The sequence below is a fragment of the Salvelinus fontinalis genome, chromosome 40 (assembly GCF_029448725.1).
Source record: "Salvelinus fontinalis isolate EN_2023a chromosome 40, ASM2944872v1, whole genome shotgun sequence".
NCBI classification, from domain to species: domain Eukaryota; kingdom Metazoa; phylum Chordata; class Actinopteri; order Salmoniformes; family Salmonidae; genus Salvelinus; species Salvelinus fontinalis.
This window is the reverse complement of record NC_074704.1, coordinates 3,991,003-4,005,727: the sequence shown is the minus strand read 5'-3', so window position 1 is coordinate 4,005,727 and position 14,725 is coordinate 3,991,003. Positions and strand designations below refer to the sequence as shown.

General features: G+C 43.2%; 1 protein-coding gene across 2 annotated transcripts in view; it reads left to right on the top strand.

Annotated features, from left to right (window-relative positions):
* The first annotated feature begins 5,196 nt into the window (after positions 1-5,196).
* Positions 5,197-14,725, top strand: part of LOC129839829 (oocyte zinc finger protein XlCOF6-like) — a 36,089-nt gene continuing 26,560 nt past the window's right edge. The window contains exons 1-2 of one of the 2 annotated variants that reach the window (XM_055907497.1): positions 5,197-5,936; positions 6,369-7,372. In XM_055907497.1, coding sequence (XP_055763472.1) covers positions 5,603-5,936; positions 6,369-6,394 — 360 coding nt within the window. In that variant the 5' untranslated portion in view covers positions 5,197-5,602 and the 3' untranslated portion in view covers positions 6,395-7,372. Of the gene's footprint in view, positions 5,937-6,368; positions 7,373-14,725 lie in introns of those variants that run through there. The other variant, XM_055907496.1, reaches the window with a different exon arrangement.

Below are 14,725 nucleotides of genomic sequence, written 5' to 3'. Positions count from 1 at the left end.
AGCGAGGACAAAGGAACAGGCCAGTAAAGCCAAAGGACACGGACATCGTGAGGACACCTAGAGAGGAGGCGCAGGAGAAGTGCGTCATTGAGCAGCTTGAACGGTCCACGTGGGAAAATCCACGGAGACCTTCCACAAGTAATTACATCATTATATTCTGACTCATAACAGCGGCAGTTTGGGGCAAGGCTGGAATGAGGCTAGGGTTATAATGAGCATAGCTGACAATTTCACCCAAATGTATATTCCTCTTGTGTACTTTCTCTCTTTTAAATCCCCATTTTGGTTTAACACGCGCCCTAGTGTGTTGGCCCGTTATACTAAGTTCTAATCAATAGCCTAGAATGTGTTTTTGTGTATGTGTATCTTTTATCATCATTTTAGCTTTTTAGTAAATAAACATTCAACTAAGATTGGTGTGGTACGAATTCATTAGTGAGACCCGGGTCCGTGCAGAATCCCGGGCTATATGACGTTCAGAACGAAACTGTTAGAGGCAACTGGTTAATTAGCGACTGTGGTAAAATCGATATTCCGATTTTCTTTGAGTTAATTTGGGAAATAGAAACTCAATAAAAACTAGTTTTTCCATGGTGGCCCAGGTTAACGAGTTAATAATTGCTTGATTCAGTTAATCACGTAATTAGAAACTTGTAATCATTCGATGAGCAACAGTCGTCACATTAACTAGTACAACGTCAAGACACTTAGGTAGCCTGTTTTCCCACTATGGGTTGTGGGTAGTTAATTTCTGTGTCTGTTTCACCTGTTTCGGTTGTTTGTTCGTGTTTTTGTTATTTTTGTTCTGTGTTCATTTGATTTATTAAAAAAATCTAATTATGGACACTTACCACGCTGCACATTGGGCCGATATTTCCCACTCCTCCTCAGACGAAGAGGAGTACCGTAAACTTTTGGGGAAAAATAGTGTTTGACCAGATACAATGTTATTTCACAATAAACAAATTGACAACAGACTTTCAGCACTCTAAACCTCCACTAAATATTGTAATAAATAATGTGAAAATTGAGCAAGTTGAGTTGACTAAACTGCTTGGAGTAACCCTGGATTGTAAACTGTCATGGTTAAAACATATTGATATAACAGTAGCTAAAATGGGGAAAAGTCTGTCCATAATAAAGCGCTGCTCTGCCTTCTTAACAGCACTATCAACAAGGCAGGTCCTACAGGCCCTAGTTTCTACCTTCTTAACACTATCAACAAGGCAGGTCCTACAGGCCCTAGTCTCTACCTTCTTAACAGCACTATCAACAAGGCAGGTCCTACAGGCCCTAGTTTCTACCTTCTTAACAACACTATCAACAAGGCAGGTCCTACAGGCCCTAGTTTCTACCTTCTTAACAACACTATCAACAAGGCAGGTCCTACAGGCCCTAGTTTCTACCTTCTTAACAACACTATCAACAAGGCAGGTCCTACAGGCCCTAGTTTCTACCTTCTTAACAGCACTATCAACAAGGCAGGTCCTACAGGCCCTAGTTTCTACCTTCTTAACAGCACTATCAACAAGGCAGGTCCTACAGGCCCTAGTTTCTACCTTCTTAACAGCACTACCAACAAGGCAGGTCCTACAGGCCCTAGTTTCTACCTTCTTAACAACACTATCAACAAGGCAGGTCCTACAGGCCCTAGTTTTGTCGCACCTGGACTGCTGTTCAGTCGTGTGGTCAGGTGCCACAAAGAGGGACTTTGACGTGCATATTATTAATGTTAACTCTCTGTGTACATCCAAGGGCAAGCCGTGCTGCCCATTTCTGATCCAATTGCAATTTTCCTATCTCCTGGTTCAAAGTAGAGATATTGACTTCATCACTACTTGTATTTATGAGAGGTGTTGACATGTTGAATGCACTGAGGTGTCTGTCTAAACTACTAACACACAGCTCAGACACCCATACATACCCCACAAGACACCAGAGGTCTGTCTAAACTACTAACACACAGCTCAGACACCCATCCATACCCCACAAGACATGTCACCAGAGGTCTGTTTAAACTACTAACACACAGCTCAGACACCCATACATACCCCACAAGACATGTCACCAGAGGTCTGTTTAAACTACTAACACACAGCTCAGACACCCATACATACCCCACATGACATGCCACCAGAGGTCTGTTTAAACTACTAACACACAGCTCAGACACCCATACATACCCCACAAGACATGTCACCAGAGGTCTGTTTAAACTACTAACACACAGCTCAGACACCCATACATACCCCACAAGACATGCCACCAGAGGTCTGTCTAAACTACTGGCACACAGCTCAGACACCCATGCATACCCCACAAGACATGCCACCAGAGGTCTGTTTAAACTACTAACACACAGCTCAGACACCCATACATACCCCACAAGACATGTCACCAGAGTTCTGTTTAAACTACTAACACACAGCTCAGACACCCATACATACCCCACAAGACATGTCACCAGAGTTCTGTTTAAACTACTAACACACAGCTCAGACACCCATGCATACCCCACAAGACATGTCACCAGAGGTCTGTTTAAACTACTAACACACAGCTCAGACACCCATACATACCCCACAAGACATGCCACCAGAGGTCTGTTTAAACTACTAACACACAGCTCAGACACCCATACATACCCCACAAGACATGTCACCAGAGTTCTGTTTAAACTACTAACACACAGCTCAGACACCCATGCATACCCCACAAGACATGCCACCAGAGGTCTGTTTAAACTACTAACACACAGCTCAGACACCCATACATACCCCACAAGACATGTCACCAGAGGTCTGTTTGAACTACTAACACACAGCTCAGACACCCATACATACCCCACAAGACATGCCACCAGAGGTCTGTTTAAACTACTAGCACACAGCTCAGACACGCATGCATACCCCACAAGACATGCCACCAGAGGTCTCTTCACAGTCCCCAAGTCCAGAACATACTACGGGAGGCGCACAGTACTACATAGAGCCATGACTACATGGAACTCTATTCCACATCAGGTAACTGATGCAGCAGTAGAATCAGATTAAAAAAATAGATAAAAATACACCTTATGGAACAGCGGGGACTGTGAAGAGACACACACACGATAACATACACACTATACACGCATGTAAACATGGATTTAGTATTGTAGATATGTGGTATTGGAGTAGGGGCCTGAGGGCACACAGTGTGTTGTGAAATCTGTTGTGAATGTATTGTATTGTAATGTTTTTAAAATTGTATAACTGCCTTAATTCCGCCGGACCCCAGGAAGAGTAGCTGCTGCTTTGACAGGAACTAACGGGGATCCATAGTAAACCCCAGAAAGAGTAGCTGCTGCCTTGGCAGAAACTAACGGGGATCTATAGTAAACCCCAGAAAGAGTAGCTGCTGCCTTGGCAGAAACTAACGGGGATCTATAGTAAACCCCAGGAAGAGTAGCTGCTGCCTTGGCAGAAACTAACGGGGATCTATAGTAAACCCCAGGAAAAGTAGCTGCTGCTTTGACAGGAACTAACGGGGATCCATAGTAAACCCCAGGAAGAGTAGCTGCTGCCTTGGCAGGAACTAATGGGGATCCATAATAAACCCCAGGAAGAGTAGCTGCTGCCTTGGCAGGAACTAATGGGGATCCATAATAAACCCCATGAAGAGTAGCTGCTGCTTTGACAGGAACTAACGGGGATCCATAGTAAACCCCAGGAAGAGTAGCTGCTGCCTTGGAAGGAACTAATGGGGATTTGTAATAAACTCCAGGAAGAGTAGCTGCTGCCTTGGCAGAAACTAATGAGGATCCATAATAAACCCCAGGAAGAGTAGCTGCTGCCTTGGCAGGAACTAATGGGGACCTGGTTTGGTGACATACCAGGGACTGGGGATGCAGTTAGGTTTGTCCAGTGTAATGATATACCAGGGCCTGGGGATGCAGTTAGGTTTGTCCAGTCTGATGATATACCAGGGCCTGGGCATGCAGTTAGGTTTGTACAGTGTAATGATATACCAGGGCCTGGGGATGCAGTTAGGTTTGTCCAGTGTAATGATATACCAGGGCCTGGACATGCAGGTAGGTTTGTACAGTGTAATGATATACCAGGGCCTGGGGATGCAGTTAGGTTTGGTGATATACCAGGGCCTGGGCATGCAGTTAGGTTTGGTGATATACCAGGGCCTGGGCATGCAGTTAGGTTTGGTGATATACCAGGGCCTGGGGATGCAGTTAGGTTTGTACAGTGTAATGATATACCAGGGCCTGGGCATGCAGTTAGGTTTGTACAGTGTAATGATATACCACGGCCTGGGGATGCAGTTAGGTTTGTACAGTGTAATGATAGACCAGGGCCTGGGGATGCAGTTAGGTTTGTACAGTGTAATGATATACCAGGGCCTGGGCATGCAGTTAGGTTTGTACAGTGTAATGATATACCAGGGCCTGGGGATGCAGTTAGGTTTGTATGCAGTCTGGTGATATACCAGGGCCTGGGAATGCAGTTAGGTTTGTACAGTGTAATGATATACCAGGGCCTGGGCATGCAGTTAGGTTTGTACAGTGTAATGATATACCAGGGCCTGGGGATGCAGTTAGGTTTGTATGCAGTCTGGTGATATACCAGGGACTGGGGATGCAGTTAGGTTTGTATGCAGTCTGGTGATATACCAGGGACTGGGGATGCAGTTAGGTTTGTATGCAGTCTGGTGATATACCAGGGCCTGGGCATGCAGTTAGGTTTGTATGCAGTCTGGTGATATACCAGGGACTGGGGATGCAGTTAGGTTTGTACAATGTGATGATATACCAGGGCCTGGGGATGCAGTTAGGTTTGTACAATGTGATGATATACCAGGGCCTGGGGATGCAGTTAGGTTTGTACAGTATAACGATATACCAGGGCCTGTGGATGCAGTTAGGTTTGTACAATGTGATGATATACCAGGGCCTGGGGATGCAGTTAGGTTTGTTTTGAACTATCATCTCACTCATTACAAATCGGCACCAATCAATCAAACACACGCTTTTCCTTTGTACGTCTAAATACAATAATATTATTTAATGAAAATAAATTAAAATGTAAAAAAAAAAAAAAAATGTTATCGAAATAAAATAAAACTTCTCTCAACTGCGTTACCCACTCCAGTCAGCAGTTGGCGATGTGCGTCTTTCAGGAGACGCTGCCAGAGTGTGACGTATAATCTAGTGGACGGGATGCGTCTTCAACAATAACAGTTAGCCAACCAGCCACCTCCTTAGCTTACTAGCCAACATAGCCGAAATATTGGAGCTCTTCAGAAGATTTCGACGTATATATAAGCCACTGTGTTTTAAACAGCTTTTTTTTGTTGTCATCTAGCTGTTACCCCATTTAATATAATATTTACGTTGTTAGACATCTAGCTAGCTGGTTAACTTGGCAGTAGGACTAGGCTAACGCTAACTAGCTAGCTAGCTAACATCAACGACCATAAAGTCACTAAGCTACTCCCCCAGCTGCTAAAGAAGAGGTCTGCTAGACGGAGAAAGAAGGTTTCGTGGAAGAGGAGGCTGTTACAGTGAAAGAAGAATAAGAGAAATACGCTTTCAGCGTGAAAGAAGAGGAGGATGTTGACTACCGTGAAAGAAGATGAGGAGGAGAAGGAAGAGAAAGAGGAGGATGTCGTTTTTGGAATGAAGGAGGGGGAGATGACTGTCACAGTGAAAGAGGAGGAAGACGTTTTTGGAGTGAAGGAGGAAGAGGAAGGGCAGATGACTGTTACAGTGAAAGAAGAGGAAGACGTTTTTAGAGTGAAGGAGGAAGAGGAGGGGGAGATGACTGTTACAGTGAAAGAAGAGGAAGACGTTTTTGGAGCGAAGGAAGAGGAGGGGGAGATTACTGTCACATTGGAGGATGAAGAAGAACAGAGGACTGGAGATCTGATTAACACCAGTAAATACAGTGAGTACTATCTTATAAAACAGGGCCATTGATCTGATTAACACCAGTAAATACAGTGAGTACTATCTTATAAAACAGGGACATTGACCTGATTAACACCAGTAAATACAGTGAGTACTTTCTTAACGGGTACCAACTGCAGTTGTTCAACTAGTGTGTGATTTTAAAAGGACATTCTACACTTGAATATGTTGTTCTGTACTGTAGGAATTGAAAAAGCTACAAAGAGTGGGGGGGGGGGGGGGGTCTGTCAACGTTAATGGATCAAATGCTTTTATTTATTTTTAATCGTGTCTGAATATCTCTTTCTGTAGTGATTTTGCTCAGTCTCTGTACTCGACATCCAGGAAGAGTAGCTGCTGCCTTGGCAGGAACTAATGGGGCAGACTGATCTGATTTTAAATATCTATGATACCATATCATGTATTACAGCCATCTCGATGTCTGATTTCAAATGATGAAGAGGACAGAATCAAGACAAGGAAGGATCTGTCAAGTACCAGTCAAAAGTTTGGACACACCTACTCAATCAAGGGATTTTCTTTATTTGTACTATTTTCTACATTGCAGAATAATAGTGAAGACATCAGAACTATGAAATAACACATATGGAATCATGTAGTAACCACAAAAGTGTTAAATCAAAATATACACTGCTGAAACCTGGTTAAACTATTATGACATAGATGAATTCTAGAATATACTATATATCCTAGAAACCTGGTTAAACTATCATTATGACATCATGGATGAATTCTAGAATATACTATATATCATAGAAACCTGGTTAAACTATCATTATGACATCATGGATGAATTCTAGAATATAATATATATCCTAGAAACCTGGTTAAACTATCATTATAACATCATGGATGAATTCTAGAATATACTATATATCCTAGAAACCTGGTTAAACTATCATTATGACATCATGGATGAATTCTAGAATATACTATATAGTCTAGAAACCTGGTTAAACTATCATTATGACATCATGGATGAATTCTAGAATATACTATATAGTCTAGAAACCTGGTTAAACTATCACTATGACATCATGGATGAATTCTAGAATATACTATATATCCTAGAAACCTGGTTAAACTACCACTATGACATCATGGATGAATTCTAGAATATACTATATAGCCTAGAAACCTGGTTAAACTATCATTATGACATCATGGATGAATTCTAGAATATACTATATATAGCCTAGAAACCTGGTTAAACTATCATTATAACATCATGGATTAATTCTAGAATATACTATATAGCCTAGAAACCTGGTTAAACTATCATTATGACATCATGGATGAATTCTAGAATATACTATATATCCTAGAAACCTGGTTAAACTATCACTATGACATCATGGATGAATTCTAGAATATACTACACTGCTCAAAAAAATAAAGTGAACACTAAAATAACACATCCTAGATCTGAATGAATGAAATATTCTTATTAAATACTTTTTTCTTTACATATTTTAATGTGCTGACAACAAAATCACACAAAAATTATCAATGGAAATCAAATGTATCAACCCATGGAGGTCTGGATTTGGAGTCAAACTCAAAATTAAAGTGGAAAACCACACTACAGGCTGCTCCAACTTTGATGTAATGTCCTTAAAACAAGTCAAAATGAAGCTCAGTAGTGTGTGTGGCCTCCACGTGCCTGTATGACCTCCCTACAACGCCTGGGCATGCTCCTGATGAGGTGGCGGATGGTCTCCTGAGGCATCTCCTCCCAGACCTGGACTAAAGCATCCTCCAACTCCTGGACAGTCTGTGGTGCAATGTGGCGTTGGTGGATGGAGCGAGACATGATGTCCCAGATGTGCTCAATTGGATTCAGGTCTGGGGAACGGACGGGCCAGTCCATAGCATCAATGCCTTCCTCTTGCAGGAACTGCTGACACACTCCAGCCACATGAGGTCTAGCATTGTCTTGCATTAGGAGGAACCCAGGGCCAACCGCACCAGCATATGGTCTCACAAGGGGTCTGAGGATCTCATCTCGGTACCTAGTGGCAGTCAGGCTACCTCTGGCGAGCACATGGAGGGCTGTGCGGCCACCCAAAGAAATGCCACCCCACACCATGACTGACCCACCGCCAAACCGGTCATGCTGGAGGATGTTGCAGGCAGCAGAACGTTCTCCACGGCGTCTCCAGACTCTGTCACATGTGCTCATGTGCTCAGTGTGAACCTGCTTTCATCTGTGAAGAGCACAGGGCGCCAGTGGCGAATTTGCCAATCTTGGTGTTTTCTGGCAAATGCCAAACGTCCTGCACGGTGTTGGGCGGTAAGCACAACCCCCACCTGTGGACGTCGGGCCCTCATACCACCCTCATGGAGTCTGTTTCTGACCGTTTGAGCAGACACATGCACATTTGTGGCCTGCTGGAGGTCATTTTGCAGGGCTCTGGCAGTGCTCCTCCTTGCACAAAGGCGGAGGTAGCGGTCCTGCTGCTGGGTTGTTGCCCTCCTACGGCCTCCTCCACGTCTCCTGATGTACTGGCCTGTCTCCTGATAGCGCCTCCATGCTCTGGACACTACGCTGACAGACACAGCAAACCTTCTTGCAACAGCTCGCATTGATGTGCCATCCTGGATGAGCTGCACTACCTGAGCCACTTGTGTGGGTTGTAGACTCCGTCTCATGCTACCACTAGAGTGAGAGCACCGCCAGCATTCAAAAGTGACCAAAACATCAGCCAGGAAGCATATGAACTGAGAAGTGGTCTGTGGTCACCACCTGCAGAACCACTCCTTTATTGGGGGTGTCTTGCTAATTGCCTATAATTTCCACCTGTTGTCTATTCCATTTGCACAACAACATGTGACATTTATTGTCAATCAGTGTTGCTTCCTAAGTGGACAGTTTGAGTTCACAGAAGTGTGATTGACTTGGAGTTACATTGTGTTGTTTAAGTGTTCCCTTTATTTTTTTTGAGCAGTGTATATAGCCTAGAAACCTGGTTCAACTATCATTATGACATCATGGATGAATTCTAGAATATACTATATAGCCTAGAAACCTGGTTAAACTACCATTATGACATCATGGATGAATTCTAGAATATACTATATATCCTAGAAACCTGGTTAAACTATCATTATGACATCATGGATGTATATACTATAAATGTATTGTGTATTTATATTTTAGATTCTTCAAAGTAGCCACCCTTTGCCTTGATGACAGCTTTGAACACTCTTGGCATTCTCTCAACCAGCTTCATGAGGTAGTCACCTGGAATTTTTTGGTTTACTACATGATTCCATATGTGTTATTTCATAGTTTGATGTCTTCACTAGTATTCTACAATGTAGAAAATAGTAAAAATAAAGAAAAATCCCTTTAATAAGGAGGTGTGTCCAAACGGTTGACTGGTTCTGTATATATACAGTGCATTTCGGAAAGTATTCAGACCCCTTCACTTTTTCCACATTTTGTTACGTTACAGCCTTATTCTAAAATTGATAAAATAATTTTTCCCCCTCATCAATCTACACACAATATCCCATAATGACAATTTTTCCAAATCTATTAAAATATAAAACTGAAATATCAAATTTACATAAGTTTTCAGACCCTTTACTCAGTACTTTTGTTGAAGCATCTTTGGCAGCAATTACAGCCTCGAGTCTTCTTGGGTATGACGCTACAAGCTTGGCACACCTGTATTTGGGGAGTTTCTCCCATTCTTCTCTGCAGATCCTCCCAAGCTCTGTCAGGTTGGATGGGGAGTGTCGCTGCACAGCTATTTTCAGATCTCTCCAGAGATGTTAGATCGGGTTCAAGTCAGGGCTCTGTCTGCACTGTCTTGACTTTGTGCTTAGGGTCGTTGGCCTGTTGGAAAGTGAGTCTTCACCCCATTCTGAGGTCTTGAGAGCTCTGGAGCAGGTTTTCATCAAGGATCTCTCTGCACTTTGCTCCGTTCATCTTTCCCTTGATCCTGACTAGTCTCCCAGTCCCTGCTGCTGAAAAACATATGATGCTTCCACCACAATCCTGTCTCGGAGCTCTACGGACAATTCCTTCCACCTCATGGCTAGGTTTTTGCTCTGACATGAACTGACCACTGTGGGACTTTGTACAGGTGTGTGTAGGGTTGCAAAGGGTCGCAAACTTTCTGGTAAATTTCCGGAAATTCTCCGACAATTTTCCATGGGAAGTTAAGCTCGGGAATTTTAAACGGTAAACGGTTAAACGGAATTTTAAACGGTAAACCTTTTTTGTGGGATACGCATAAGGCAATTCTAGGTCTTGTGCCATATTTTGGTTAAACTAACCCTAATTCAATGGAATTGCAAGCCTCTGCATGCACAGTACACTCTTCCATTACACGTACAGCTGATTCTCAAGATCTTGCACAATAATGAGATGCTATTGAGCCCACACTACCACACTGTCTGAGCCAAGGACTACATGCTTTCTGGTAAGTTTTGATTACAAATCTGGGTGGGGTGAATATATTTTATATGACATACATGGTGTCTTGTTAACTAGTAAATAGTAGCCTACAGCAAAGTGTGTTTAAATCATTTATAACTTTTTAACAATTTCTGCTAGTTAGTTTTTTCTACCATGTGGGTTTTAGCTTGCTTGAACCTGCCTACTGAGGAGTGTTATTGCACCAGTTTCCATACATGTTTCATTTTAAAAACATTTATCTTACGAAGGAGTTGTTTAATCTAACTGCTTAACTATTTATCTGTACATGGAATTGCATTATTATTTTTTTTTTCACAATTTCTTTTCTAACATTTACAGGAAAATGCCACGGGCACTATCTGATGTGTGAAGACATTTCACTGCAGCTAATGTAGAAGGAAAAGCTGTGTACATTTGCAAATACTGTGCCAAATCATATGTGAAGAATGCAACAAAGATGCAGAATCATTTGGCCAAGTGCATAAAGTACCCTCAGCGCTCACAACAAGCAACCTCTGACAAAAGTCCCTCTACTTCTATTCGAGGTGAAAAGGATGAATCAGACACCTTATCGATAGCAATGGTCCTCCTGGAATCAGATGTTTTCTTTGACTCAATGGAGGAACGTAGTCAGAGAAATGCTGATGAATGTCTTGCTCGAGCTGTGTATGCAACTGGTTCACCTCTGACGCTCACAGACAATGTGTATTGGAAGAGATTTCTGAATGTTCTCCCAGCATACACCCCTCCAACCAGACATGTATTATCTACTCATTTGTTGGATGCGGAGTTCAACAGAGTTCAAGTGAAGGTCAAGCAAATCATAGAGAAAGCAGACTGTATTGCAATCATAATTAACTACATCATCTCCACCCCTCAACCAGTATTCTACAAGAGCACAGACACAAGGGACAACAGACACACCGGTCTCTACATTGCAGATGAGCTGAAGGCAGTCATCAATGACCTTGGACCACAGAAGGTATTTGCACTGGTGACAGACTGTGAACATGAAGGCTGCTTGGTCTAAAGTGGGAGGAGTCCTACCCTCACATCACACCCATTGGCTGTGCTGCTCATGCATTGAATCTGCTCCTAAAGGACATCATGGCACTGAAAACAATGGATACACTCTACAAGGGAACCAAGGAAATGGTTAGGTATGTGAAGGGTCATCAAGTTATAGCAGCAATCTACCTCACCAAGCAAAGTGAGAAGAATAAAAGCACCACATTGAAGCTGCCCAGCAACACCCATTGGGGTGGTGTTGTCATCATGTTTGACAGTTTCCTGGAGGGGAAGGAGTCTCTCCAAGAAATGGCCATATCAAGCCCCATCAAGAGGATCCTCCTGGATGATGTATTTTGGGAGAGAGTGGTAAGCAGCCTGAAACGTATAGCAGTAGCCATTGCATGGATTGAGGGAGACAATGCCACCCCGACTGATGTTTCGACTCTGCTTGCAGATATAAGAGAAGAAATCCGTACTGTCCAGCCCACTTCACTGTTGCTCCAAGCCGAGGAAACTGCAGTTCTGAAATACCCCTTCTGCCTGAAGCCCATACACGCCACAGCGTACATGTTGGACCCCAAGTATGCTGGCAAGAGCATCCTGTCTGGTGCAGAGATCAACAAGGACTATGGTGTCATCACTACCGTGTCTCGCCACCTTGGCCTGGATGAGGGCAAGGATCTTGGCAGTCTGGCGAAGTACACTTCCAAGCAAGGGCTTTGGGATGGAGATGCAATATGGCAGTCGTGCCAACATATCTCATCAGCCACCTGGTGGAAAGGACTTTGTGGATCTGAGGCTCTTTCCCCTGTTGCCTCCATCATCCTCCAAATCCCACCAACATCAGCCGCCTCAGAGCACAACTGGTCCTTGTTTGGGAACACACACACCAAAGCACACAACAGGCTGACCAATACAAGGGTTGAAGAATACAGTTGTGGCCATCTGGGCAAATTTGAGGCTTTTTGAGCCTGACAACGAGCCATCCTCAACAAGGTTGGAAGGTGACAGTGAAGATGAGGCCTCAGAGTCTGATGTTCAAGAGGTGGACATTGAGGAGGTCCAGGGAGAAGACATGGAGTCTGATGTTCAAGAGGTGGACATTGATGAGGTCCAGAGAGAAGACATGGAAGCCTGAGAGGAAGACAACCAAAGCTTTAGTTTCTAGACTATCATTTTACAGATGAATGTTGAAAACGTTTTTTGGGAGATGCGATGGATCATTGGGGATCATTCAATATTCCTTTTTGTTGTTCAGTGAAATTATCCCATGTGAAGAGTCAACTCATTTAACTAAAGTTCAATTCGGAACTAATTTTTATTTTTTCTCTATTGGAAGAATTTAATCATTTGCAATTATGTCTACAGTACTTACGATAAGGTAAAAGGTTTATGTTTCTGTCTCTGTATGATATGGTAAATATATCCAATGTAATAAACGTCTACATTTAAATGGTACATAAACACAAAATTGTCCAAATTGCTGAAGTGAAATGAAAAAAAGAATATGTTTCAAAAAAATTTAATGACAAAAAAAAACGGAAAATGGTGCGTCTTCACCCTCTATGAAGCCCCTAAATAAGATCTGGTGCAACCAATTACCTTCTGAAGTCACATAATTCGTTAAATAAAGTCCACCTGTGTGCAATCTAAATGTCACATGATCTCAGTATATATACACCTGTTCTGAAAGGCCCCAGAGTCTGCAACACCACTAAGCAATTGGCACCATGAAGACCAAGGAGCTCTCTAAACAGGTCAGGAACAAAGTTGAAGAGAAGTACAGATCAGGGTTGGGTTATTAAAAATATACAACACTTTGAACATCCCACGGAGCACCATAAAATCCTTTATTAAAATGGAAAGAGTATGGCACCACAACAAACCTGCCAAGAGAGGGCCGCCCACCAAAACTCACGGACCAGACAAGGAGGGTATTAATCAGAGAGGCAACAAAGAGACCAACGATAACCCTGAAAGAGCTGCAAAGCTCCACAGCGGAGATTGGAGTATCTGTCCATAGGACCACTTGAAGCCGTACACTCCACAGAGCTGGGCTTTATGGAAGAGTGGCCAGAAAAAAGCCATTGCTTAAAGAGAAAAATAAGCAAACACGTTTGGAGTTCGCCAAAAGACATGTGGAAGAAGGTACTCTGGTCAGATGAGACTAAAATTGAGCTTATTGGCCATCAAGGAAAAAGCTATGTATGGCGCAAACCCAACACCTCTCATCACCCCGAGAACACCATCCCCGCAGTGAAGCATGGTGGTGGCAGCATCATGCTGTGGGGATGTTTTTCATCTGCAGGGACTGGGAAACTGGTCAGAATTGAAGGAATGATGGATGGCGCTAAATACAGGGTAATTCTTGGGGGAAACCTGTTTCAGTCTTCCAGAGATTTGAGACTGGGACGGAGGTTCACCTTCCAGCAGGACAATAACCCTAAGCATACTGCTAAAGCAACACTCGAGTGGTTTAAGGGGAAACATTTAAATGTCTTGGAATGGCCTAGTCAAAGCCCAGACCTCAATCCAATTGAGAATCTGTGGTATCACTTAAAGATTGCTGTACACCAGCAGAACCCATCCAACTTGAAGGAGCTGGAGCAGTTTTGCCTTGAAGAATGAGCAAAAATCCCAGTGGCTAGATGTGCCAAGCTTATAGAGACTGTGGCAAAGAAGGGGGTCGAGTGATAAATGGCAGATATGTGAGAGCAGAACTAATAAACGGGCTCTGCCTGATCACTAAAATGGCCACCCCGATCAGATCTACAGATCACAAATTGGCCGACTGCCAAAACTACAAGTCCCAGAAGCAAGGGGAACCCACAGAAGGTGGAGCCGACACACAGATAAAGGGTCAAGGAAAACCAGGAAGAGGAAGAGAGGGGTGGAAGGATCTATGAACCGTAGAGAAAGAGACAATAGATATTGGCTGGATTTACCGTGTATGAGCTGGACTGTTTTGGACTTACCTGTTGGCGTTTGGACCTGGACATACCGAGAACCCGATTCGTGTACCGAACCCTGCTATCCTTGACCTTGCCTACGACCTGGGTGGACCATGACGGAGAAACAAACACACAGGTACTGTCCTGCTCGAAAGAACTCTCATTCTGGGGTAATTTGGTGACAGTTTCCCACTTAATTTGTGAGAAACGCTTATAACCTTGAAGAGGTTTGCCACAAGACATACCCCAAGAGACTTGCAGCTGTAATTGCTGCAAAAGGTGGCTCTACAAAGTATTGCCTTTGGGGGGGTGACTAGTTATGCACACTCAAGTTTTCAGTTTTTTTGTCTTATTTCTTGTTTGTTTCACAATAAA